The following is a 26,857-nucleotide window of genomic DNA, read 5'->3' as shown; positions in this document are numbered from 1 at the left end:
ACACAGGTCCTTTATTACATATTACATGGAGTTCTAGTTCAATATATTTAGTCATATTTGTGTGTTGTGTTAAGTTTGACGGATAGGTGTGACAGATGTGACTGCAGGATGTGGCTGGCAAATATGCTCATCTATTTAGTTCATATTGGTTTACATGCACGTACATCCTGTTCTGCTAAAATGCAATAGTGAGCTTTCAATATGTCTGCAGATACTTAAGGCTGAAATTCAATATATGATCAGGACATTTTAATATGAAATATGAGGATGTTTGTTATGGTCTAGTACATCTACCCATTCAGAAGATTTCCTCAATATGTTTTAATGGCCTAAGTAGTAAAGGGTGATTTTCCCAAAGAAAACTCTCTGATGTTGATATTTTTGGAGTTAACCTTAGTACATGCATTTTTTATGTGTTTTAGTAAGCTATGTAATGATATATTTGAATGGGGGTTTTTTGGGGATTTTTTGGGAGGGAGGTGATTTTGTGCAGTTCAGTTTAACTTTTGTTGAGAAATCATTCCACATTCTTCACAGTTTGTTAGTTTTGCTATATTTATGTTATTGAGCAGAAGTATGAAGGAACAAATACAAAAGTGTATTCACTAACAATTGAGGAAAAAAAGACACATATTATTCATAAAGATGGATATTTGGATCACACTAATTCATTACTCTTACTGTCAATATTATTAGAAATTTACAGACATTGTGGAATTCCAAACAAATCAAAAAATGTTTTGTGATTTTTGTGAATGTGAGTTTCACAAGTTACAGGGATGAGGTGGTAGTTTGACATTACAGGTGTTTACTAGGGTTACTTTTTTTTGGTTTATTAAATATTGTGTAAATTTGTATAAGGTGGATATAAAATATGTATGTATGTGGGGTTTCTATATGTATGTAATATTATATATAGCATATATAGTAGATAGCAATATGTACATAATTATATATTCAATTGAAAATTAATAGGAGTAATTTATATTATTTGAACTGTAAGAATTAAAAATTGATATTATATTGAAAGACAGTAAATGAAATTAATTATAATAAAGCTCTAAATCAATAAGGAAATGGATACATGAATGATTACCTTATAAAGAAGGGGTAGGAATACATTTATACTTCCTTCCTCTCCTAAATGAAGGCATCATGTGATGTGTGACAGTTTATTTTCTCTTGTATTTTCACTTGTTTGTGAGACTTTTCTTTCCCTTTTCTTTTATTCACATGTTCCAAATAAATTTCATTTAGACTTGATTTGATCATTTTTGATAGTTTTTCTCATCATCAGGTTAATGTAGCTTGGTCCTCACTGGTAAAATGACAGAAAAGGTCATTATATCTTGAAAGGCCTACAGACATGAGAACTGACACATAGTTTTTCTCTGCAACTGTTATGTGGGATGGTTTCTATAGATGCAGTTCATTCGATACTGACATACTGTGGTTTACTGCAGTCTCATTTCCCTCAGCTGATCTGAACCACATTGTTTTTTGCACATTTAAGCAACCAAACCGGGGAATACATCAGTTACGTTTCACTCTTGTTCCCAGCCATTAGCACCGAGTCACTTTTCTATAGCTATAAAATCAACTTATCTGATGGATTTCAGAACCTAGACTTCTCTTAATTCATCTACCAAGAATTTCATCTAAGAAGCTGAATCATGGGAGCTGACTTGAAAAGCGGTAAAGTTATTTTCACTTCATATATAGGCATCTCAAAAAAAATTTTTTTAAAAGAATTTAGGGGAAATGAAGAACAATTTAAGTCGTACTTTATAAATGGAACACATTGGTGTCATCGGCATATACGGAGTGTGTTACTGGAAACATGCTTTAAAGCTACCTGATACAATTTTTAATATGAAGTGAGGACTTATTATATAGGACATAAGTCTTTATATATAATTAACCATTATATTAGAATAGACTAATCATTATGGATATTTCTTTGAATTGTTTGTTTTTTGTAGCACAATATAGTAAAAAAATTCTTTCTTCTCGAAAAAATAACCATGTTTGCCATAAATAACTATTAACAGAGGGTTTCAAATCATTTATTGTATCACCAGTTGTTAGTTATTATATAAACCAATAGTTATAGTCATCCGTCACACGTGGTTTGATGAAACAGTGACGTATGCTTGTGATGGTGGACAAACAAAATGGCAGCGAAAGCAACACATGTAAGTTTGACTTGAAATGCACATATATTAATATTATTACATATACGTAAAGGTGCTGGTATAGGATTTAATATTAGAGTATTTAGAGCAAAAAGACTGCAGCGTTACGTTAATATGCACTTAATGGGTGAAATCACAGTGTCGAAGTCGATTATTTTTGTTTAGTCATTGTTAGCATTGTTTTTGTTAGCATGCTAAAGAATGCGAACTTAATTTAAGCACACTCTTTTTAGAGGAGATCATCGTGGTACTGATTTATGGGTGTTATTCATGCAGTTGTCGGATCTTTAATGAACTCGATGTTTTTTCAGACTTCCATTGAATGTGTAGACGATGCCGTTGGGGTTCCTGGTGTTATTGTTTACGAGAACGAAATGTATCCACTTCCTTCTCAACAAGTGAGGTTTATCCCATTTGGATAACATTTAATGTAACACTAAATAAATGTAAATATATTAAATTAATAATCTTGCGCAAAAACTGATGTATCTGTGATGTTTTATGTCTTTTCTCTGGCAGGCTGGAGCTGGACAAGGCCTTCACAGGTTAACATTACCATGTTTTTACATATATCTATACTTTGTAAAGGACGAGTGAGGTGTTATGTGTATTATTCCGTAATAGTTTGTGTTATTACTACCATCTCATCTTGTCTCATTGCATTGTACTGTAGTTCTGTGAGACCTTTCCAGTTCCCCCGTTATGAAAATGAAGACACTGCCGTGGATGAAGGTTCTCTGGAGACTGACGGTGACTCACAGACCAGGTTAAATAAAAAATCTTTTCTCTCCTTTTTGAGAGCTGCACTAAGTAAATTCAAGTAAGGATTACAGAAGAATAGTTGTAATGCATTTTAAGTAAATGACAACTTCTAAGACAAAATACATATGTGGCCAGATCATTATTGTAAATGAAAATCAGTTCTCAACTAACTTACCTGGTTACATAAATAAATCAAATAAATATATAGACATAATGTGGAAAAGTCATTGTATACTTAATGTTATTACTATCATTATGTATGTACAGTCGTGGAAAAAATTATTAGACCATCAAAAGTCATCCGAGACAATGGTTATGCAATCAAGTACTAACTCCTGTCTGTATCATGTGACTAAAACAGACAGAAAAGAAAACATGGAATGCCTAAAAACACTGTTTTTGTCAGTACAATGCCATAGCTATTGATGTAAGAACTGAAATGATTTTGGTTATTATCAAGAAAACATGGAAAATGGCTAGATATCAGCTCTGAAATTAAAGTTTTATGAGCTGTTTTTGTTATCATTATATTTGTCCAAACAAATGTACCTTTAGTTCAGAATCAGATTTATTGCCAAGTAGTTTTTACATTACAAGGAATTTGTCTTGGTTCTGTTGATGCAAACAGTTAAAAGAAGCAGATATCAAAAATAAAAACATAATAAGAAGAATATAGAAAAACAGAAGTGTTTGCCTTAAGAAGTGAAAAAGAGAAAAAAGGTATTATATACATATATACACTACCATATGTGCTGAAAACTGTGGTTTCCTTTAAGTGACAGCAGTGCATAACAGTGCAAGTAGTTGTATGAGGCACTAAAATGAACAAGAAATTGAAGAAAATAAGGGTGGTTTAATAATTTTTCCACAACTGTATATGGCTAGGTTGTTACCGTAAATGAGAATCAGATCTCAACTAACTTACCTGGGTAAATAAAGGTTAAATAAATGAATAAAATAAATATTCAATTCAACTTTATTTATAGAGCACATTTTATGCACAAGGCAGACTCAATGTCCTTCCCAACAGGTACATAACATTAAAAAAAAGACACACAGGGCTTTACAGAATTAGTTGGATATGAAAACAAACAACAGTCAAATAAACAGTAGAAGAAGGGAATGGATTATGTCCAGGGCATCCCCCATCCTTAAACCCTCCTTCTTGGAAAGAAAAAACTCCAAAAAACCCAGTGGGAAAAGAGAAACCTCTGGGAAAACCACAGTGAAGGTCAGATCCACTCCCATAGACAGACAGACTGTAGATGCACCAGGACTGATGGACGTCCATCTGCAGATGTAGTTCCAGTCTGTAAAGATGCAGTAGGGTGGGGGCACATGAGGGGGTCCATCTAGTCAGATGAGACAGGTGAGGGTGAGGAGGTCCATCCAGACAGGTGAGGGAGGAAGTCCTGATATATATACGGATATAATGTGGAAAAGTCATTTTATGTTTAATGTTATTACTATTAAGAATCAGGTACAAGGTTAATTTCAGGGAACATACAAATGAGTTGTTTATTAAATCAGGATTGTTTAAGTTTAGAGAGTTACCTGAATTAAGGACATTGTTGATTATGTTTAGAGCGAGAAACAGACTTTTGCCGGCAAATTTGCAGAGATTATTTGTTTTAGTATCACAGGATGAAGAACATAGAAGGAGGTTTAATTTTAAACAGCAAAGGGTTAAGGTCTAATGTGAAGCAAATGTGTATTTCTGTTGTGGGTGTCAGAATGTGTAATTCTTTGGCAATGGAAGAGAAGAGCTGTACAAATATTTTGCAGTTTAAGAGGTTGTATAAGGAAAGAATAGAGAAGCTTTATAAAAGCATGAAATGAAATAATTGTACTTATGGATTTTGGATTTGTTTTATTTGCATTGACTATCATGTTGACTGTTTACTGTAATAGCTGTAATGGCAACGTACAGTATCTGATGTAAGCAGATGTTTGAAGAAAGGGGCAGGTATAAGTTTTCTTCACCCTGCTCCTTTATAATCATTTAGATTGGAATGAATAAATAAAATGAAATGAAATTATTATGTATGTATGTCAAGAATATTTAGTCTCTGCTATGTGCATTTTTTTCATCACTGAAAATTTGTAAGTAAATTAATCATTTTTCTTTCATTTTCTAGTCACAAAGAAGTCTGAAAGCAAGAGCGGGAGAGTGAGGCGGGACCCTAGACGCAGTGGGCAGTCACTCAGTGGCCGAGATGTTAGGCAGCCCACTGTAGGACCAACACCAGATACAAGCCAATAACCTGATCAAGGGCACCAGAACAATAAACTGCATTATAGAAACAGGAAGGCCCTGCTCCGACCAGGAGTCAAACACAGAATCAGTTTCTTAGCTTTGAATAATTCTGTTTAGCTTTCATTAATTGGTTAAGTTAATCATGATGTTAACACTAAAAATGTATTGCACTGTAATACTATACTACAGTTTTTCTCAACTGCTAAAACACATTTCACAAAATTTTCCTCCATTTTTCCAAAACTCTAAACACAGCACACTTTTCTAAAGCTACCTAAACAAAACTACACCTTCTCTCTTCAAAATTCAAACTTTCACTCCAAAACAGCTGCTCAAAGCCTGCAAAAATTTAAACACTATACACATCATCACACATTACAAAAAAACAACTGAAAACACAATGTGCAGTGTGTGAGAATGTTCTTTTTTTCCACAACTGCCAAAGCATATTTTTAGAAACCTTACAGCATCTGTTCTCAGAATATATCACTGTAAAGTACTGGGCCTTCATAGATGTGTGTTTCATATGAACAGTATGGAAATCTACAGAAAATACAGTATGTACACTACTGTACTGTATCACAACTCTACGCAAACACCACAGAGGATCCAGTACACACAACAATACTCATTGAAAACAATGTTCAGGATGTGATATTTTTACCTCCTGGTGGAGGTAAAAATTGTGATCACTTTGCTTTGTGTGCGTGTGTGTTTGTTTGTTTGTTAGCAAGATAACTCAAAAAGTTATGGACGAATTTTCATGAAATTTTCAGGAAATGTTGATACTGGCACAAAGAAGAAATGATTAAATTTTGGTGGTGATCGGGGGTGGGGGGGTCCACAGGGGGGCCCCACTGATCAGCCTTGGTGGAGGTCTGCGCTCTCCGAGTGCTTTTCTTGTTTATTTACAGTATTTATCCCACACACACATATATTACGCGGCATCACGTCATTGCACTCCTCTTCCTCTGCCTCTGAGCATTGTGTTTGTTTGAACCTTCAGCAAACTGTGCACTCTGAACTGGCTTTTACAGGTGGAATCACATCATTTGCAACAAGTGTCTTCAATTTTGAGTTGTTGTGTTTAATGAATGAAGCCAGGTGTGTTCATTGTGTTCAAATTTTGCTGACTGTGGCAAGTATTTTGCATCACATGAGCTTTAATTTGAGAATTTGAGCAGTTTTTTGCAACTTGTCTTTTAGCAAGACAAAATGTGTTTAGATTTATGAAAAAAGGAGGATTGTTTTTGTGAATTGTATCTTCATGTGAAATGTGTTTATGGTTTTGGCAAATGGGGGCTACTTTTATTAAATGTATTCAGAGGACTGGTCATTTGGTTTAGAGAATGGGCTCTATGCACAACCCCACTACTTCCTGAAATTCAGGTGGGTCCTTTATTTCCTGTATTTCATTATTGGACACACTGATCAATCCAGGTGTGTCTGCTACTTGTTGGGACTACTGATTGATTAGGCACACCTGGATTAATCAGTCTGTCCAACAATGAAAGACAGGAAATAAAGGACCCACCTGAAGATCAGGAAGTAGTGGAATTGTGCATAGAACCCATTGGCTTTTGTGTTTTAGCAATGGGGAAAAACTGTAATATATCACTAAATGTTACAGTATCTTTTAATTTATACACATCAGTAATGCCCCTTCACAAGATGCATTCATTACCTTCCCAGTTACACTATTATTATCGATAGTATTTATATGTATTCCAACTTAATGAGCAACATGATCTAGAAAATCTGTTTTTTTTAGATGGTGCTGTTGCAGGCTCATAATATTCAAACTTCTACTTAAAGAAAATTTCTGTTAAAGATTACTCAAAGCTAACATACATGTTGTTTGACTGTGTTTGGATTATTATTTGGATTATAAGTAATAAACGATCCATTTTTGGACTATTTCAGTCCAGTCTGGGAATGTTTTTTTCCTTAGCATCATTAAAAGACATTTGTTTATGAATTATTTCTTTACACATTTGAACATAATAACACAATATCTGCCAATATGATTTAGAGCATAGGTGTCAAACATACGGCCCGGGGACCAAATCCGGCTCGCCAAAGGGTCCAATCTGGCCCGTAGGATGAATTTGTGAAATGCAAAAATTACACTGAAGATATTAACAATCAAGGATGTCAAAGTGAGTTTAATTCAGATTCCACATACAGACCAATTAGATCTCAAGTGGGTCAGACCAGTAAATTACCATATTAAACCTATAAATAATGAAAACAGCAAATTTTCTCTTTGTTTTCATGTAAAAAAGTCAAATTACAAGAAAACGTTTATATTGACAAACTATTCTTTGACAAAAAATGTGAATAACCCGAAATGTCTTGAGATAAGTAAATGCAATTTTACCAATATTCTGCCAGTTATTAAATGTTTTGTGTATTTGTAATTGTAATGTAAGTTGTAATGCACATGTGTAAAGGATAAACTAATAATCTGAGGCATAATATTGTTAAAATTGCACTTGCTTTTCTCAAGATGTTTCCAGTTGTTCATGTTATTCAGATTTTTGTAGATGTAAACATCATCATAATTTAATTTTAGTTGTTTCACTGTTATTATTTTACTGGTCCGGCCCACTTGAGATCATATTGAACTGAATGTGGCCCCTGAACTAAAATGAGTTTGACACCCCTAATTTAGAGTTCATAATATGAGCTTTAGGTCTAAAAAAAATAAGTATTTCAACATTAAATATGAAAATACTAAACAGCATGGTACATAAAGTAACAACATACAATGACTTGGATGCATTCAGGTGTTATGTGTTGTATTATTTCACAAACAAAACAAGTGAAGTGTGAGGAAATATAAAAATGACAAAGCCTGACCTGTGCACTTGAACAGTTTAATAAAATAAAACCTGAAAAAACAATTGCATAGAATAGAGCCATAATTCTCTGTTATTTAGAACTTGGATGAGGAAACAAATGCCTCATAAAGTGATCAGACATATTAGAAATGTTACGTACCAAGCTGCATTCCCATGTAAATACATTATCTATCCAACTATCATTTCCTTAAACTCTGTCCACAAACATATCATCATCATTAGTAGAAACACATGACTGTTCATAAGAATAAAAACAAATATATACATTCACATCTTCCAACAAAGAGACATTCAACCAAAAAATAAGAAATGCTGTGTTCACTGCCGGACATAAACGTGCACAGAAAGCAGAAAAACAATGAAAAAGAGTCAGTAGCTGCAGAAGAAATCCAATTGTGAGGCACATCCGTCGGAGCGGTGTTGTCTGGTTTTGGACCGTCGGAGGCGACATGATCACATGTGCAGGCGACCCTGGCTACGTCTGACGTGGTGGGGAGCCTGGAGACCAAGTGTCAGGTTAGAAACAGCAGAAAAGTTGGTGCAGCCTCAGTTTTTGTAACAGGATACAATTATGGACAAACAGACCAAAACAAAAACAAAACTGCAAATGCACTATCAGGCCCTGTTATAAATCTTTTCATTAGTTGCTTTTCCATTGGACATCTGTGCAAAACTTTATATTTACCAAATGTCAAAAAAAACAGAAGTGTGTAATGTCGGTTTTTCCATTAAATCACAAATGCGATGATTTGTTTATTTATTATCGCGAGATGACACGAGCAGTCATTCCATAAGCATGGCGATGAACGTAAATGTGGTGTTGATTTACAGATATATTCATTATTATTATTATATACTACCCCTCTATCTTGTACTAAATTAAAAAATGATTGGGTTTCCTGGTGTGTCCACACATATTGCAACATATTTCTTCTTCTTCTTCGGTTGTTGTAACATACATCAACATCCGGTTTTTTAATTCATCTGACTCTAGTTACGGGAAAAGGTCTTTCCATTGCAGTTTTGCATGATATACCATTTGTGCTACGCCTGAAAAACCACCTGTTGCCAGCGCAAAAACTTTTAATTGAAAAATTAGACTTTTGACAAAATTGTCGTTTTTCCATTAGGTAATTTTTTATGCGCAAGTTATATTTGCACAATTTGAGGGTCAATGGAAAAGCAACTACTGTCCCATGTTACCTGGAAAACTACTTTAATTAGGTTTATCTGATGAGTTACTACAGAATGCTATGTATAAACTCTAAAATTATGCAAATAAAAACAAGCAGTCCAAGTTTTAGTCTGTTACATTTTCAGATTACAAGTAGGGGTGTAAGAAAATATCGGTTCTGTAATATATTGTGATATTTCATTTCACGATACTGTATTGATATTAAAAAGTACTGTATCGATATTTTTTTATTTCATTCAATTTTTTTTATACTTTACTTTTATTTGTTTTATCAACAGACAATACAACACAGAAACTAGGGGTCACTGGTTGAACACAAAATATTTAAATAACAGACAGTAGTAATTATGCATAGTTTTGTTTATAGTCCTGCCATTTTATTTATGAAGATATGTTCCTTGAGCTGTAGGTAATAAGTCAATCTCTTCCTAGAGTAGATTTCCTCTATTATAGCCACTGATCCTCAAGGGGGGAAAGAGTTTTGAACCAGTTCCTTGTAATGGCCTTTTTGGAAGCAATTATAAGAATTTTAAAGAGGTATTTGTCTTCTTTCTCTAAAACATCTCCAGGCTGCAGTCCCAGCAAAAAAAAAAAAAACTTGGGGTCCTTAGGAACTGTGAAAGTCATAATGCCCTCAGTTATTTCAAAAACCTTTTCCCAGAAAGTCTTCAATTTTGTACTTATCCAGGAAATATGAGAGTGATTACCACTTCCGCTGTATTGATATTTTTAGGTATTTATTCAAATGCAAATATTGTGGAGTTTCCTTTTTGGTTTATATTTTATTTATTATTCAACACAGTTTTATTAAATGGTTATTTTGAAGCATCCTAAAAACATTTTTTACTGTCCGAAAGAGGCAGATGTTTGTTCCTTTGTTGAGATTGCACAAAAATAATGTTATAATGTTAGTTATGAACTAATAGAATATGAACATTTGAGCAGGATCTTAAACTGTAATGTCTGTAAAACATAATTTAAGTTTTTACAAAGGAAAGTTTGGTGATATAGCATTAGATCCTGTTCTGATCAAATAAAAATGTGTTTAGTATTTGGGCTAATATCAGGTATAATTTAATTCTTCTAGGAAATAATCTTTAAAAAAAAAACAAACAAAAAAATGCCTTTTTAACAATATCATGATATATCGTGAAATATCGTATCATGATCCTAGCATTGTGATTTGAATTGTATCACCAGATTCTTGCCAATACACACCCCTAACAACAAGTAATTAATGAAAATCCTTCACCAAATACAAATGAGTATGGTGTGTGTGTGTCTGGAGGAAACAAACCTTAGATGTTATTTCTGGACTGCCAAACGGTGAGGGGTCGAGCGAATTTTCTTTGTCGGACGAATTATTGTGGTGATGCTGAGCAAACTTTCTCTTCAGTGCTTCAGCGATCAGAGCGGCCGGGTCGCTGAGCAGTGCTGAACCTCCTTTACTGCGTCGCCTCCGGACTGGTGTACCACCTGGTGATCTGAAAACAGGAATGAAGTGAGGATGTTTTTGTACCTATAAAAATTAACTCCAGCGGTAGCAAATGATCAGTTACTGGTTCATGTACTGTCGAGCACCACTGCTATATGATTAGTTTCTTCTTCACTTACTCTTACAGCTCTGTGTCACTAGCCAGAGTTTCTGCAGGGATCAGCAAATCTAATTTAATGCTTTTTAATGCCACTTTAAACTAATTTAATGCCCATGTCCAATTGCGGATACAGTTTTATATATAGTTGTGTGTTTCGGCAGGCTTTAACCAGGTTCTGAATAGTTCCTCCTCCAGTCACTTCTGCTGAAACTTCCATTTTCCCATTTTTCCGACATTTGCTAATATTCCCTCCACTCTTTCGCCACGGCATGAGCACGCTCACAGCATGTTGCATTCCAAGCATCCGGTGTTGTAACTTTGTGTATTGGCCATAAACAATAGTCAATTAAGGGATTCTGCCTGTTAATCATCACACTATACTTCCGATCAAAATTATTAAATGTTTATATAATCAAAATAAATCCTGAATAACAATGCTTTTTTTCCCCATCAAGTGCATTTATTTTTTTAATGCCTCTAGACATTGAATTTAATGCTTTTTAATGCCATTTAAGGCCTTAATTTTCACAAAATCTATTTAATGACTTTTAATGCTTTTTAATGACCCGCAGAAACCCTGATGAAGTGAACCATTGTGCAGCTATTTTGACCAAAACATAACTGAATCACACTAACATCTGGATGAACGAACAGAACACCTCAGTAACACACTGATCCTGCAGCCTACCTTTTCACTGAACGCAATTTGACTTGATTGAGGTCCTTAAGAACGTCCAGCATGGAGGGAATGCCTTTAACCTCTGAGCCCCTGTGAGGGCCTGAGTCCTGAGGCTTAAGATGATCCTTGTCAGGGTTATTCTTGCGCTTTTGGATCAGTTGTATCGCAGTGTTAGAGGAGGAGCTGGGGCAGGGAGGTGTTGATGGTGGTGGAGGAGGAGGAGGAGGTGGTGGTGGTGGCAGAGCAGCAGTAGGACGGCGTGGGGTGGAAGTGAGAGCTGGTGGTGGTGGAGGAGACATCAGAGGTGGACACTGGGTCAGACCTACGAGTGTAAAAACATATTTGTTTCAGCTTTGTGACAAAATAAGACAAAGAGCAAAAGGCCTGTCACAACAAATGGCTTTTCTTCTTCTTGTATGTGTATAAATAATCTACTGTTAACCCATAAAGACACAAACATCCAACTCTGACCAAAAGCATCTACTGACCTAAAATGTTTAATAACTTCTGAACCACTAAACCTGTCAATACATGTAATAATTGAGGTAAAATACGGTTTTTCATCTTTTCATGGTCATCACATATGACCCATTTGGACGTTCAGAGACTCAGTAGTGAATGTGGAAACACTGTCATCTTCTACGGCATGGATTCACCAGTAAATCCCATGGAGTTGGATCAATAACAGTGGATGGACACACTTGGTTTATGCTCAGTTGTTGAAATCTTCACTGAAAAAGTCACTTTTTCTTCAGTTTTCTCTGTTTCTGATATATTAACCCTCTACTTTAATCTGAGCTTTTCTAAATATCTACATGATCAGTGAATTAAATATAAGAAAATAGCAGATTTTCACTGAAAAAATGCAAAATACAGAGGATAATATTGTAATAAATGGAGATAATTCACTTAAGAAAAGTTAACTATAGAGAAAAAAAAATATTGGAAGTCCTATAATAGTAGTACTGGGTCTTTATGGGTTAAGCTAATATAGTGGTAGTGACATAAAATATATCTAATCGCCAGCTGATATTTTACAGTCCAGACAGTCCTAGGTACATGTACTGTGTACCTGAAGTGGGAGCAGCAGTCACAATCATGGCAATCTGAGCTTGTAGTTTTAGCAGCTCGCTCTCCAGCGCTGTGATTTTCTTCAAGGCCTCTGGATCAGGGGTCTTTCTGACAGATCGGACTCGTTTTTGGGCTTTATTTAGTGACAGTCCTGGGTATCTCACCATATCCCGATGTACATTAGTTTGCTTAGTTGGAGGCAAATAGTTCCTATGAAAAATTAAATAAAATACAATAAAATGAGTGGTCTTTTTATCTTACACTTCCTGCTAAAATAACTAATACAGGGTTTCTGCACATCAAGATAAGCTGAATTTAAGACTGAGTATACAGGACAATGGCATCGTTATGTTTTCTGACTTCTGATCCATATCTGATGTCTTTAATAACAATGCTCCTAAACTTGCCCTCATCCATATGGATGAAAAGTAATGATAGAAACAAAAATAACTTTTTACCTCTAGAAGTAGCTATTTTTTTAATGAGAGGAGATGTCACATTAGGCCAAAACTACCACACTGAGTGACTGTTCTGGTGTGTTCTAATCAGGCTATTGAAGAAGTTAATGCAAGTTTACAAAAGAAATATAAATTTCAAAATCCAGTACATTTTAACTCCTGTTAAAATCATCCTCAAGACATTAGGAGCCAACAAAAACCCTGTACTAAGCTTTTGGAACTGGTGATTTAATCCTGAAAATTTTCCAAATAGATGAAGATGCAAAATACATCCCATGCCCCATTTCTGACATTAAGTTGTAATACAGCCAACATGGTGTGGCAGATTTTTGTTTTTTTACTGTAAAATTGCAAGCAAACAAATGAATGTTAAGTCTTGTGTCTGTTGGTTTTCTTACCTTGTCTTTGCAGAACTGTCCCCCTCATCCTCAAACACCCACATCACATCAGCAAATGAGGGAACAGCAGGTGTATCCACAGTGACATCGATATAACCGTGGGGCCTGTAAGTGACGAGTGGGATCTGTGGACAAAATGGAAAACATAGATGTGAATGTTTATAACGCAGGTGTCATTTCAAGTCATCACTTTAAATTATAAACACAAGCTATAAAGTACCTGAAAGTGGACGCGTGGGGGTGGGGTCAGTGGAAGGTTGGTACCGATCATCCGTACAATACTACGATACTGACCACACAGCTGACTGTCCCAGACTGGAACCAACTACACATAGAAAACACAACTTTAATTTCACACAAAGACCAATAATATCACAGACGAGTAGTCTCTAAAGATACCCAATCAAAAAAAAAAAAAAAAAAAGTGAAATACAGTCAAACTTAGATCATTTTTTGCCACTTTTGGAAACAGCCAGAGATTTGAAGACTTACCATTTCTGGAGGAACTCCAAAATACTCCAAGACCATCCGCAGCACGTCCACAACATCCTCTAATAAAGACATTGGAAGGGCTTTTTCAGGGACCAGCTGACAAATGCAAAGCTCCTCTTTCTGCTGACAAACTTGGTGACAAGCCAACACAGAAATGATGTCACCAAGTCACATACTCTACACCTGAAACAACAAAACACAGGCCATAAAATTAGGTACACTAAAATAGGCAATTATTTTCAATATCTGTTGTAATTGACTTTATTTAGATCTCTTTAAAATCACATACAAATAGAGCAGAATGCTGGTTCAAGGTTGAGAACAGGTACACAAAGGTTTAACTGTGTTACTCCCAAACTAATCTGTCTTCATTGGCTTCAAATATTTTTCAGGACTCAAATCAATCTTATTTACCTTAATGGTCTGGCGCCAGTTTAGATTTCTGATTTTATTTATCTACATTCAGCCTTTTGGCTCCTTAGACTGGATTAAAAAGCTCTCTTAAATGTTCACATTTGGAGTTGCAGCTCTGTGGGTGTAAATCTGATGCACACCTTCCATCTATTTTTAATATGTCAAAATGCTTTTTACCTATTGACCTCTCTGACACTCTAACCTTTCATCATTTGGTCTGTTACGTGTACGATTTCGACTTTGAATATTGCTGCTTAACATGTTTTACTCACTTTGAACATTTTATTGATTTTTTGGTTTCGGTTTATTTGTGTTGTATTTATTTTGTGTTTTAATCTGTGTAGCAATTCGCTTATCTTATGCTGTGTTTAAATGTAGTCTATAAATAAATTCTATGTAGTTACTTAACAGCAGGGAAGATGTAACAAATTTATTGATTGTGTTAGTATAGAAATTGTAAAACAGAGGTTTGTGAATTTGACCCATACTTAAAACAATGTTAAGATGTTTTTAGATCTGCTGCACTTACAAATGAAACTTCACTGACATGGAGATTATTGAATATTGAAATTGACAATCATTGAAAATGCCATTATGAAGACCTTTAATTATATTTCTGATTAAATATTTAATAAATAAAAAGGATAAACAGGAATTTAATTCAATCTTAACAATAATTGTGTAAGTTTTGGATGAATTTCTATGGTAATCTGCTCCAAGACTCTTAATACAAACAGTTGTAAACACTGAAAGGGTTCATTTATAGTTTAACTCAGAAAGACCCAAACAGCCACTGGCGACCAAAACCATCTACTGATCTAAAATGTTTAGTAACTTCTGGACCACTAAATCTATTAATACATGTAAACAATTGGTGTAAAATGCAGTTTGTCATCTTTTCATGATCATCAGATACAACCCATTTGGATGTTCAGAGGCTCTGTAATGAACGTGGAAACACTGTCATTGTCTACAACATTGATTCACCAGTAAAACCCATGGAGGTTGATCAATAACAGTGGATGGACACTCGTTATATTTAGTTAATTATATATTGTAGATATAAACTGAAAGAAACATCCAAGGCACTCTCTTTAAACATTAAAATACCTTTATTGACATGGCACGGTCATATCTAGATATGGGTCTAGATAAGACCATGGCATGTCAATAAACGCATTTTAATGTTTAAAGAGAGTGCCTTGGATTTTTCTTCCAGTTTATATCTACTTTTTGAATCGCTGTTTCCAAAAAGCACCTCGAACAAACTCTTATTTTGGTCTGAGAAGAATTCTTTTCCATGAATTTAATGATATATTGTACTGAAAAAGTACCTTTTTTCTTCAGTTTTCAGTTTTTGATCTTATAACCCTCAACTTTACTGTGAGCTTTCAGGAACATCTACACGGTTAGTGAATTAAACATAGGAAAATACATTATTTTCACGGAAATACAGGGTGGGGAAGCAAAATTTACACTGAACATTTAGTTGTTTTTTCTCAGCAGGCACTACGTCAATTGTTTTGAAACCAAACATATATTGATGTCATAATCATACCTAACACTATTATCCATACCTTTTCAGAAACTTTTGCCCATATGAGTAATCAGGAAAGCAAACGTCAAAAAGTGTGTGATTTGCTGAATGCACTCGTCACACCAAAGGAGATTTCAAAATAGTTGGAGTGTCCATAAAGACTGTTTATAATGGAAAGAAGAGAATGACTATGAGCAAAACTATTACGAGAAAGTCTGGAAGATACTATTAAAGAAGAATGGGAGAAGCTGTCACCCAAATATTTGAGGAACACTTGCGCAAGTTTCAGGAAGTGTGTGAAGGCAGTTATTGAGAAAGAAGGAGGACACATAGAATAAGAACATTTTCTATTATGTCAATTTTCTTGTGGCAAATAAATTCTCATGACTTTCAATAAACTAATTGGTCATACACTGTCTTTCAATCCCTGCCTCAAAATATTGTAAATTTTGCTTCCCCACCCTGTAAATGCAAAATACAGAAGATAAATGGTGATAAATCACTTAAGAAAGGTTAAATATAGAGAAAAAAATATTTTGGAAGTGCCACAAAAGTAACACTGGGTCTTTATGGGTTAATGTAAATTCCCAAAGCTGAAAGCAGTGAATTAAAAAAAATACTTTTTTTTTTTTTTTTGGTGTAAATCTTCAAAATTCTCCAATACTGCTAAATCAGACAATGGACCGAGTGTTAAAGTGTCACCTGAAGGCATCACAGACTGACACCCTCAATGATGCTCTGTTTGACCTTAACGTGATACTTGTCTCCTATACCTTATTTACATATTTCAGGGTGCAAAATCTAATTAAAAACACAATCAGGACCAAACGTCGTCTTTTATCCTGAGTTTCTGGTACTGGTCGTGTCTTAGCAGTGCTGTTTTTGTCGGGGCTGTGCAGGTACCTCAGTCCGTAAAGGCACCGCAGTGTGAAAAGCTGCATGGCTCATCAAAAGTAGATACATCCCCCCCCCCACTGGGTACATGCGGGATACGAGTAAACATAGGCGTACTTACCCTTGACTCTTTTTTTCCCTCTAAAACATCAGGTAGCGGCTAAATGTATCCATGTTCATCATAATAAGCACAAGTATAAAGTTTAACTCGAGATAAACACTGTGGACTCAAAGCTTCCCTCTTTCCTCACGCGTTCAAGGAACCCAGTCTGTGAAGTCAAATAAAGCTGCACCGGTAAACCCTCCTCTGATTGGCTGGAATAGAGAAGTAGTAAAACCAGCCAATAGGAGGGCTCCATATTGGAGTGTCAGCAAAGGCTGCTCCACCAATTACGTGTCAGGAAAACTGAGCACCAAATTTGTATTTTTGTGCACGAGCTTGTTCCTGTTCTGGGTGAGATAATTTTGCCGTACTTATGTTTAATGTACTTTTGGGGCCGTTTATATATTGGATATTCACAGTGACGATTTAATTCATTTCCCAAAGAGGCAACGAAGGAAAGAGAACATTGTTGTTTGCTACGTGGGCTTTCATATTTTACTTTTAAAAGGTGGCTAGCGCTAACCAGTTAGCTTACTTAGCTAGCGACAACGTTAGCTATCGATAACGCTGTAGGTCGACAGGCGTTTTAAATGCAGAGCTACTTTCATAGTCACACACGGATAGCTCAAACATGCTAAAATCTATAACCATAGTAGGAATTACCCACGTACTTAAACCTGCTACGTTCTCGGGATTCAAATTGTCTAACTTTGTCACAACATATTTTGATCAGTAATTTGCATATATCCTTCTTGAGAGTAATTCCTAACATGTTGTCCTATTAGTCCAACGCAGAAAGCTGCCTCAGAACCTTAATGCTACCTTACTGTTTTATCTATTTACTTAATTTTGCTTTGATTTGTTTGTTTGTTTTGTTGTTTGTTTGTTTGTTTTTCTCATGCCTATACTTTTTATTGCTTCCATGCTGTAATGCTTTTAATGTTTTATGTAAAGCACTTTGAATTGTCTTGTACATGAAATGTGCTATATAAATAAACCTGCCTTGCCTTGAAGGTCTGTTTAGATTAACACAACAAAGATGATGGATGCGCTGTCTGTGGTCAGCCAGCTCCGTGACTTGGCCTCTGAACCACAGAACCGAGAAGTAATTGTCCAGGACCAGGGCTGTCTACCTGGACTGGTTCTCTTTCTGGACCACCAGAGCCCAGAGGTGCTGTTGGCAACTCTGCAGGTGAGTAAACGACATGACATTAATTACATTAGGGGTGGCAACAATTTTACACTGATAAAGTAAGAATAACACAGGGGAACATTGAACTGAAACATGAAACACATGGTGCTGATTCATGAAAGTTACGTAATGGATCAATTTCTAGTAAACAATGACTATAACAATGAATGCAGTTTGTTTGTAGCCATGTGTGTCAATTTGTACTCTAAAGTTTTGTCGTTTTTACTGTTTTGTTTTCTGTTTGTGTTTACCATTAATGGGTATATTTTGAAGTAGCACAACAGTGGTTCCCCTACGTCTGTCTTTTACTGTATGTCTTGATTTCTCCAACACACTACAAATGTGCCATAATGATCCCACATGCCACACTTGTTAATCCCTATTTTAATATTTAATTTTATTTATTTAACCTTTATTTAACCAGGAAAACCTCAGTGAGATTAAAAATCTCTTTTCCAAGAATGTCCTGGCCAAGACGGGCAGCAGTACATTAAATAGTTGCAGACACAAACTTTAATACATAAAACAAAAACAAATTTTCAACACATAAAAACACAGTCATGTCAAACCTTCCAAAGTCAATTTGCAACAAGTGCCCATGAGATGAAGACAAAGGGCGTCAGGCAAAACATCTGCAGACAGATGTCTCTCTCTAAATCGTACAACATCCTCTTAAAAGTGTCCAATGAAACCAGATCCTTAAGTTTCAGGTGTTTTTGTAGTTCATTCCAGGTGAATGGGGCCGCATACCTGAAGGCCTTTTTTCCCTGTTCAGTTCTAACTTTAGGAACAGACAAAAAGAAAAGATCCTGAGAACGAAGATTATAAGTGTCTGTGGTTCTCTGACTGATGTAGGCCAGTATTGGTTCTGTAATAAAGAAGGACAAGTTTTGATGGTGGATGTATGTTTATTTTCAATGGACCCCTCTTCTTTTTCTCAAGACCTTGCGTTACCTGGCAGAACTGTCCCCCAACATCCCCACAATGAAAAATGAACTGGGTATGATGGTAAGCCTGGAGAATCTAATGGCAAGGTGAGGGATTTTTTGTTTTGGGTTGGGTGTCTTCTCACAACATTTTAATTATTCCCACATTGTTAATGTAGGTGTGATATTTTGTGTCATGCCTTTATAATCTGATTCCAAATTAAAATTACATTGGTACTTAACATTATTCACTACATAAATGTGTGTGTTTGTGATATGTAGAGGCGAAATGATGAATTGACTATGAAATTAATCAGCAAATTTAAGCATTGATTATTGGTTTGAGTAATTTTTAATTCATAGACAACATCCTGAGCTTTGGAAACACGAAAATAATCAATAATGAAAGTAATCTATAATTGCAGCAGTATCTGTATATCATGCATTTAATATTTCATGTCCAGATGTAGATGAATCAGTAGTTTATCCATGTTTGTGTTAGTGATGTTCTGGATTAAAAACAAGGTGAAGTTCAATTTAATATTTCTCTGTACAGGGATGGTTTGTCTGTTGACATCACATCCTTGGCTCAGGAGGTTTATGATATTCTTCGTGCACCCATTAATCCCGTGCCACGCACACCTGAGAGGGAGAGGAGGAAGAAACCCCAGTTCTTTCTTAACTCCACTAACAAGAAAGCCAAGTCTGTGACTCTACACATCCAGGGGCTGGACAGCACTGTAAGTGGACTGACACACATTTATACACAATGCAATTGTACAGCACTGTAGGACTCTTTTGTTCCAATTTCCAGAGAGGTATCTAATGATCATTGAATTTATTTTCAAGGAACAGCGAAGCATGTGTGAGGAGGCTCTTCTGAAGGTCAAGGGAGTGATCAGCTTCACCTTCCAGATGGCCTCTAAGAGATGCACTGTTCGCATTCGCTCAGATCTGCCCACTGAGGTAACACACAGGTTCATCTATATGAAATTGACAAATAAATCGTGGGAATAAGAACAGTTCTTTCTGTCTGGTTGTTCATTAATACTCAACACCGGACTCTACCTCCCTATGTTTTTTGTTTTTTTTGCAGAGTCTTGCATCAGCAATTGCTGCTACTAAAGTGTTGTCGGCCCAGCAGGTGGTGAAGAATGAGTCAGGAGACGAGGTAAGTAGTGGACATGCAGCTGAACCCCTGAACACTCACTGTGAAGTAACTGGAGAATTGAGATTCTGTTTTAATCCTTCATCTGTGTTTATTTTGTCAGGTTTTTATCCCTCTGAAAGCAGCTGGGGTGGAAGTGCCACAAAACTCAGCTCTACCAGACTACCTCCCAGAGGAGGAGGACAGCCCAGAGAAAGAGGTTGATCGCGCAATTTCCCGCACCACAGCTAAAGACGACGCCAGTGGAAGCTGGCTCAGTTCTGCCGCCAGTTTCCTCACCAGATCCTTCTACTGGTGAAACCCTGTGACAGATGTGCCAACAGCCTCTTCAAAAGTGTTGTGTATATAATTAAAATGGACATTACTGGCTATGAGAATACCACTGGATTATACGTGGACTGTGTGTGCCTGGTCAGAACTACCAGTGTCCTCTAGAACACTTCAGATTTATCATCTAGATCTGGTCTTCCATTCTGGGTTACACACGATCACACATCTGCATCTTTTTCTTCCAACTAACTTTTCTTGTTAGATGTAAATATTTTCTTGAATCTCTTTTCTTTCAACACTTCTGATCTGTCCATTTTAATTTTACTTTTTAAATGTTACATTTTTATGCAGCTGGAAGAGAATTTTCTGTCTTGTCTGAGGTGTGTTTTTATTACAGCATAAACCCAGAAAATATTACCCTCATTGTCTATGGATTTTTTTTTTTTTTAAGTCCACAGCCATAATCAATTCACGACCACATCATTTAATAGGTAATCAATTCAAAAATTTATTTACTTGCACAAACAGCACAACTGCACCAGTTGCACAGCGTATACACAACTCATCTCAGCCCTTTTCCTCTGAAGAAAAATGGGTTTGGTGGTTTTCAAAGCATCATGGTCAGTCTTAGTAAAATAAATCAACCTTTATACATAAAGTATATGACATCTACTTTACAAATGATTTTTGCTTTTATTCAAGCAAGCTACATCAAGTTCCAGTGTTGATAACTGCATGCTTTGCAAAACAGCATTACATACCATTAGTTATTGATAATCCCTCTGAAAATACTTCATATTTTGGTGGTACTGCAGCATACAAAAGGAAAAGAGGGGGAACCAAATGTTAGATGGAAGCTTTGGTGAAAATAACGAAAGGGATCCAATGTTTTTTGCACATTTTAGTTCATATAATAATACCAATTGCTTTTACGCTTGCATCGCAGCTTCATTTTCTTATTACAAGCTGACATATATTGACATAAATCAAATAGAAACCACTGGAGAATCTGGTCGTGTGAATGTCAAAGGTCATGCTGGGAATGCACAAGTACATTTCAATGAGAATGAGTGCAGGCAAATTCTGGCATCATCTCTTTTTTTTTTTTTTTTTTTTTTTCAAACAATGCAGTAAGGCAAAGAACGTCACGATTAGCAGCATTTATTCTTCAATCCTTCATCAAAAAGATTATTCAAATTAGAATTAACACCACCAGTAAATTATTTTTAATGCATTTTATACTTTGTTGGCCAAAATAAAAGATTAACCTCCAACAAAAAAGTGACTACGCTACAGCAAGATCCTCCTCCACTGATCGCTTTCTCAGTGAGGGTCGGATATGACGCAGCTTTGAGAGGGTAAACCGAGAGGGGGTAAACGAGTGGAACATAGAGGGCAGGATTTATAGTCGAAAGAGATTTGTTTTTACAATTTGAACAGAAAATGCAGACAGGATGAAGACGAAAAGAATCTTAACATTTTATCTGTACAGCAATTAAATGAAACTAAACACAAAATCAGTAGTTTACACCCTAACTCTCAGTAGTCTGAGAACTGTAAATTCATTGTCATTATTTAACAATCTCCGCAATAATCCACCCGCTCCTCACCTCAGTAATAACCTCTAGTATTAAACACGGCAAACATATATTACATGACACTTTCCTGTTTTCTTAATACAACTTCATGCACTGATATCGTTCCTAGAATCAATCTCTTTTAGTAACATTTCAATAGAAACGTTCAAGTCTTATGATATTGAGGCTCCAAAGCTTTAATGAAACCTTGTAATTCTGAGCCTGTTGTGCAAGTTCCAGTTACGTCATATATTGCTGATAATGTCACTCTGATTACAATATGTTCTATAGTGACAGAAACCTTTAAGGATTAAGACTTAACAGCTGATCACAGTTTACATTATTATTAGTCTCATTCTCACTCACACACACACACACACACACACACACACACACACACTCTGAGTCACAAGATGGAATTGGTGTTCAATGCCTTCTGGTGACGTCACAGGACACACGTTTCAGAGTCAGGGGTTGTTGTTGGGATACAAACCAGAACAGCTGTGTACTAAACAAACAGACCAGATCGTGGTCAGAGACAGAGATGATCTGTTTCCCAGAGAGTTACTTAAACAACAGGAACATCTCTCTGAAGATGCTTTTAAGGGGAAGATCTTTGGAGACACCATCTTTGGGAAATGGCTGCGGTCGGTGCTCGTCTGTCAGCAGGGAACAGGGTGAGAAAGTAAACCTCTGGAAGGATGTGGCCGTGATGCTGCGAGCCCGTCCTCGGATTTAATCCAACAGCTCTGACTTTCTCCACCTCCCTCTGATCGTCTCTCTTCTGCTTCTGGGCGGTGAATCATCTTGATCTCATGGGGCATCAGGCAACATCTAGAACCGAAGATGACAAACACCAGGGTTTGTACGGGTGCTAGAAATCCTCAAAAATGCTTGAATTTCAATGTTGTGTTTTCAAGGTCTGAAAAGTGTTTGAATTTTAGTTTAAATGCTTGCAATTATAACTCTGTGATGTGATTAATTTGTTTATTTTTAATATTAAGTCTGACAGGTTCGATGGCAAGACAAAGCTACTTACAGAGGTCATACATTTTGAAAAATAAAACTTAATATCAAAAAAGCAAATTACCGGGTGCTCTCAGACGGCAGGAAAATTTTTTATCTCATTATTATTATTATATTTTATCTTTAGCTTAGTACCAATGTGCCTGAAGAATGCCAAGTGGCTTCCCTTTTCTTGGATAAAACTTTGCGTCCTCCTTTAATTTGACATGTTTATAGCATAATACAATGTACATAGTTGTGATAAAAAGTGAAAAAAAAAAAAAAAAATCATGAGTATATGAATTCCTGTAGATACATATTTTACCCCAGCGATAAGGTGCGGTGTTGGAAACATTTTTAAATGATCCTTAAAAGTGCTTGAAAAGTGCTTGGATTTGACTTTGAAAAATGTGTACGAACCCTAAAATATGCAAAGAAAAACAACATGTCAGCAGATGTTCCTACCTCCTACAGTCACAATAATAACTAAACAAGTAAAAAAGTCAGTGGGATTCATTTTGAGTCATAACTTTCAATCTTTTTAAAAACTTTATGAAACTTGCAAAAACTGAGAGGAAGGCGCATGTAAAGTGTGTGTGAAATTTCAAAAGAATTGGGTGAACAATGTCTGACAAATTATTCAACTTTTCAAAAACTGTAAAAATTCCAAAAATTGAAATTCAACTGTCAAATTGTGCACCTCTCCTAATGATAAAGAACATGTGTATGTAATTTGAAAAGAATGATGTCGGACACATGGGATGGACACATTTTCAAGTTGAGTTATACCAGGGGGGTCTAATAATAACCAAACTGCATTTTTTTAACCATCAAGGCAAATACATTGAACAAATGCAAAGCAGAAAGTGGTGCTGACCTGGTCCCTGCTGGGCTGAGATCTCATCTATTCCACTCAGAGGCTTCAGGAGGCCGTTCTCCCTGAACGCTATGACAGGAACTCTCCCCTCGTCCTGTGGCTGCTGCTCCTCCTCTCCCTCAGGAGGAGACAACCTGGAATGTGAAGGCAGCTCAATCACCTCCTCAAACTCCCCGTTCTCCCTGAAATGAAAAAGGGAAGCAGGGAGAAGACTTTATTTATGAAAGTCTGCTGCACCATATCCACGCTGACAGAAGGTATGAAGGAAAATATCAGTCACAGAATTAAACGCAAAGGAGATTTATGTAGCCACACATTCAACACATGACCATTAAAACTACTGTTTTTGACCAGAGGAGACGGCATAGTTCACATTTGTCACTGATTCCTTTTCTGTGAGGTAATTTTTGTTTGGATTGAATGGTCAGGTTTGAAAACTGAAAGTCCAAACTTCAATCACATTCTGATTTATTCATTTAGACTCAACTGTGATGGTGTACAAAAGCAAAATTACAACATTTGTGTCACTGTCCAAATATGTATGGACCTGCGTGTAAATATTTCCCAAAAACACTTTCAAGCAACTGGTGTAATGACAATAAAACATCTTCTCTTCTCTTCTCTTCTCTTCTCTTCTCTTCTCTTCTCTTCTCTTCTCTTCTCTTCTCTTCTCTTCTCTTCTCTTCTCTTCTCTTCTCTTCTCTTCTCTTCTCTTCTCTACTCTACTCTACTCTACTCTACTCTACTCTACTCTACTCTACTCTACTCTACTCTACTCTAACGTGCTGTGCACTTTTAATATCCCTCAGCCAAATACCGTGTAAGATTCTGTTGAAAGTTACTGCCCTATAACTTAGATTAGACCGTCTTTGTGTAAAACTTATTACATACATATTTATATTTGAAAGTACTCAGATATTGTAACTGCACAAGGCCATTTGACCTTGAAAAAGTAGGTCAAGGTCACCTATTTTCAACAGGCTTCTGCTCCATGCCAAGATGCATTCACAGTATAAATTTGGTGCAGATATCTCAGTGCATTCTTCAGATAATGCGATTATGTCATTGAATGGACAGACAGATGGAGAGACGACAAAAGGATTACAATACCCCTCGGCCGAGGGGTAATAAAAACCAACATTAGCTTCATAATCCAATCAGTCTGTCAGATCTGTCAAAATCCTTTTAAGATATTTTAAGACCTAAACTTCACATTTTTTGATATAAAACATTTAAAACTTTTTAAGGAGCAACTGGACAAGAGACACAAATTTTAGCTGCACAGCGATCACAGTACAGTATAATTTAGTGCTGTTATTCTTAAACCTTTATGTCCTCTGCATGAAGTAACTACTTAATCAGTCAAATGCTAAAGGACAACACCAGTCAAGGGTAATAAAACCCAACAGCGAAGAAAAGAAGCCAGATTCAAGCATTAAAGTGACAGGGTCTTTTGTTTTTATAGGCATACATGAGGATACTGTGCTATTTCCTCTATGTATGTATGTAATGTGTATGTGTACCTTGGGCTCAGTGCTGTGGTGCTGGGGTTTGGGCTGGACTCAGACTGGCGGCTGTTGCCGTTGCTTTGATGTGCTGGTGACACAGTGACTGAAGACGGACTCGGAGAAGCAGAACTCACTGATGATGAAATAAGACAAACACCAATAACCGAAGGAAGATCACAACAAGAGTCAAACACAGACCTCTAGTAAAATAAGAATGTGGGTTCAATTATGGTGAAAAAGTGACAAATGAAATAGAGAAGGTTACCTGTACTATCTCCATTCCTGTTGGGAAGAACTTTCTGGAAATGGGACAAAGCCAAACAGAATGAGAACTCATTCTTAAAGGATTAAATAGTTAATCTGACACACACTTCCTCTGGTCGTTACCTTCTCTGCTGTGTCTGATCGTCTTGTTCTCTTCATGATCTCCTCTAAACGCTGTAGTCAGGAGAGAGTAAAACTGGGTTTACCTGCTGTGTATTTAATGAACAATGAGATGAGACAGAAACTGTACTGAAGTGTTACCTTCTTTCTCTCCAGACGTTCAGCCTCTTCTTTCTGAAAATGTTTCTCTCTTTCTTGTCTTAGTCGTTCTGCTTCCTCTCTCTGCCGTGACTCTTCCTCCTCTTTCTAATTTAAACAGAAAACAGTTTATTTTAATGTGAGACCTCTGTGCAGAGAACATAGTTCTTGGGCAGCTCTGTACATTTATACAGCAGTGGAATAGAACTCCTACTTGAACTCAGTGTCTCTCAAATAAGTTATGCAGTATGTACAGACAGTCCACCCCAATCATGCCGATAAGTCGCTTGAGTTTTTTGAAAGAAAACTTGATGAATATCACCAGGAAGCGAGCTGCTTCATGAGTGCTATCTCAATCAATAAAAAAGAAGTTTCCATCATATAAGGCACAGGTGTCAAACATACGGAAATTGAACCACCAAAGGATTCAATCTGGCCTGTGGGATGAATTAGTGAAATGCAAAAATTACACTGATGATATTAACAATCAAGGATATCAAAATCATTTTAGTTCAGGTTCCACACACAGATCAATTTGATCTCAAATGGATCAAACCAGTAAAATACAATGAACTAAAATGAAATTTGTAAAAAAACCCACACCATAGCAGAGGAGCTTATACTCCCCGCTGCATTAAATATAGTCTCTGTCATGCTGGATGAGGCCATCGCTGTAAAAATAATATCATACAAATATTTAAAATATAAACTTTTTTTGTCAATGGATCTGCGTTTCTTTTTAAGTTTTCTTTAATTTTGATAACATACATACAATGTTTTGCAGAGGAGTACTTTCATAGACAAACACAAAACTATTTATAGGTGGGGGGGGGGGGGGGGGGGGGGGCAGAACCACTGCTTTAACTTAAGTTCAAGTTTAGTTGAGGTCGGTTTTTTT

General features: G+C 36.2%; 3 protein-coding genes and 1 long non-coding RNA gene across 17 annotated transcripts in view; 2 read left to right on the top strand and 2 right to left on the bottom strand.

The window, feature by feature from the left end:
• The first annotated feature begins 1,533 nt into the window (after positions 1 to 1,533).
• Positions 1,534 to 5,529, top strand: LOC115415028 (uncharacterized). Its single transcript, XR_003934754.1, has 5 exons — positions 1,534 to 1,695; positions 2,507 to 2,593; positions 2,715 to 2,740; positions 2,869 to 2,961; positions 5,096 to 5,529. It is a non-coding gene; the product is annotated as an uncharacterized LOC115415028 (long non-coding RNA).
• Positions 5,530 to 8,084: 2,555 nt separating this feature from the next.
• On the bottom strand, positions 8,085 to 17,611 carry mtfr2 (mitochondrial fission regulator 2). Its single transcript, XM_030128434.1, has 8 exons — positions 16,933 to 17,611; positions 13,967 to 14,149; positions 13,695 to 13,799; positions 13,475 to 13,599; positions 12,620 to 12,828; positions 11,557 to 11,869; positions 10,571 to 10,757; positions 8,085 to 8,576 (listed from the first exon to the last, which is right to left on the bottom strand). Exons 2-8 carry the CDS (start codon positions 14,036 to 14,038, stop codon positions 8,532 to 8,534), a joined length of 1,056 nt encoding a protein of 351 aa, XP_029984294.1. The 5' UTR covers positions 14,039 to 14,149; positions 16,933 to 17,611; the 3' UTR covers positions 8,085 to 8,531.
• armc1l (armadillo repeat containing 1, like) lies at positions 17,226 to 20,887 on the top strand. Of its 2 annotated transcripts, none has more exons than XM_030128436.1 (7): positions 17,226 to 17,265; positions 17,929 to 18,106; positions 19,049 to 19,140; positions 19,589 to 19,772; positions 19,882 to 19,998; positions 20,129 to 20,203; positions 20,304 to 20,887. In XM_030128436.1, the coding sequence occupies exons 2-7, from the start codon at positions 17,954 to 17,956 to the stop codon at positions 20,496 to 20,498; spliced, it is 816 nt and encodes a 271-aa protein (XP_029984296.1). In that variant the 5' UTR covers positions 17,226 to 17,265; positions 17,929 to 17,953; the 3' UTR covers positions 20,499 to 20,887. The 2 variants fall into 2 exon arrangements, with proteins under 2 accessions (XP_029984296.1, XP_029984297.1); XM_030128437.1 differs by having other exon boundaries at positions 17,242 to 17,265; positions 17,939 to 18,106.
• A 71-nt stretch (positions 20,888 to 20,958) lies between these two features.
• The window catches only part of map7b (microtubule-associated protein 7b), a 39,780-nt gene continuing 33,881 nt past the window's right edge, over positions 20,959 to 26,857 (bottom strand). For all 13 annotated transcript variants that reach the window (XM_030128429.1, XM_030128422.1, XM_030128424.1 and 10 more), the window contains 6 exons: positions 25,963 to 26,067; positions 25,825 to 25,875; positions 25,703 to 25,736; positions 25,453 to 25,570; positions 23,930 to 24,111; positions 20,959 to 22,881 (listed from right to left, as the gene is read on the bottom strand). In XM_030128429.1, coding sequence (XP_029984289.1) covers positions 22,871 to 22,881; positions 23,930 to 24,111; positions 25,453 to 25,570; positions 25,703 to 25,736; positions 25,825 to 25,875; positions 25,963 to 26,067 — 501 coding nt within the window. In that variant the 3' untranslated portion in view covers positions 20,959 to 22,870. The remainder of the gene's footprint in view (positions 22,882 to 23,929; positions 24,112 to 25,452; positions 25,571 to 25,702; positions 25,737 to 25,824; positions 25,876 to 25,962; positions 26,068 to 26,857) is intronic.

The sequence above is a fragment of the Sphaeramia orbicularis genome, chromosome 24, assembly GCF_902148855.1.
Source record: "Sphaeramia orbicularis chromosome 24, fSphaOr1.1, whole genome shotgun sequence".
In the NCBI taxonomy this organism is placed as follows: Eukaryota; Metazoa; Chordata; class Actinopteri; order Kurtiformes; family Apogonidae; genus Sphaeramia; species Sphaeramia orbicularis.
This window is presented reverse-complemented; position numbering and strand designations above follow the sequence as displayed.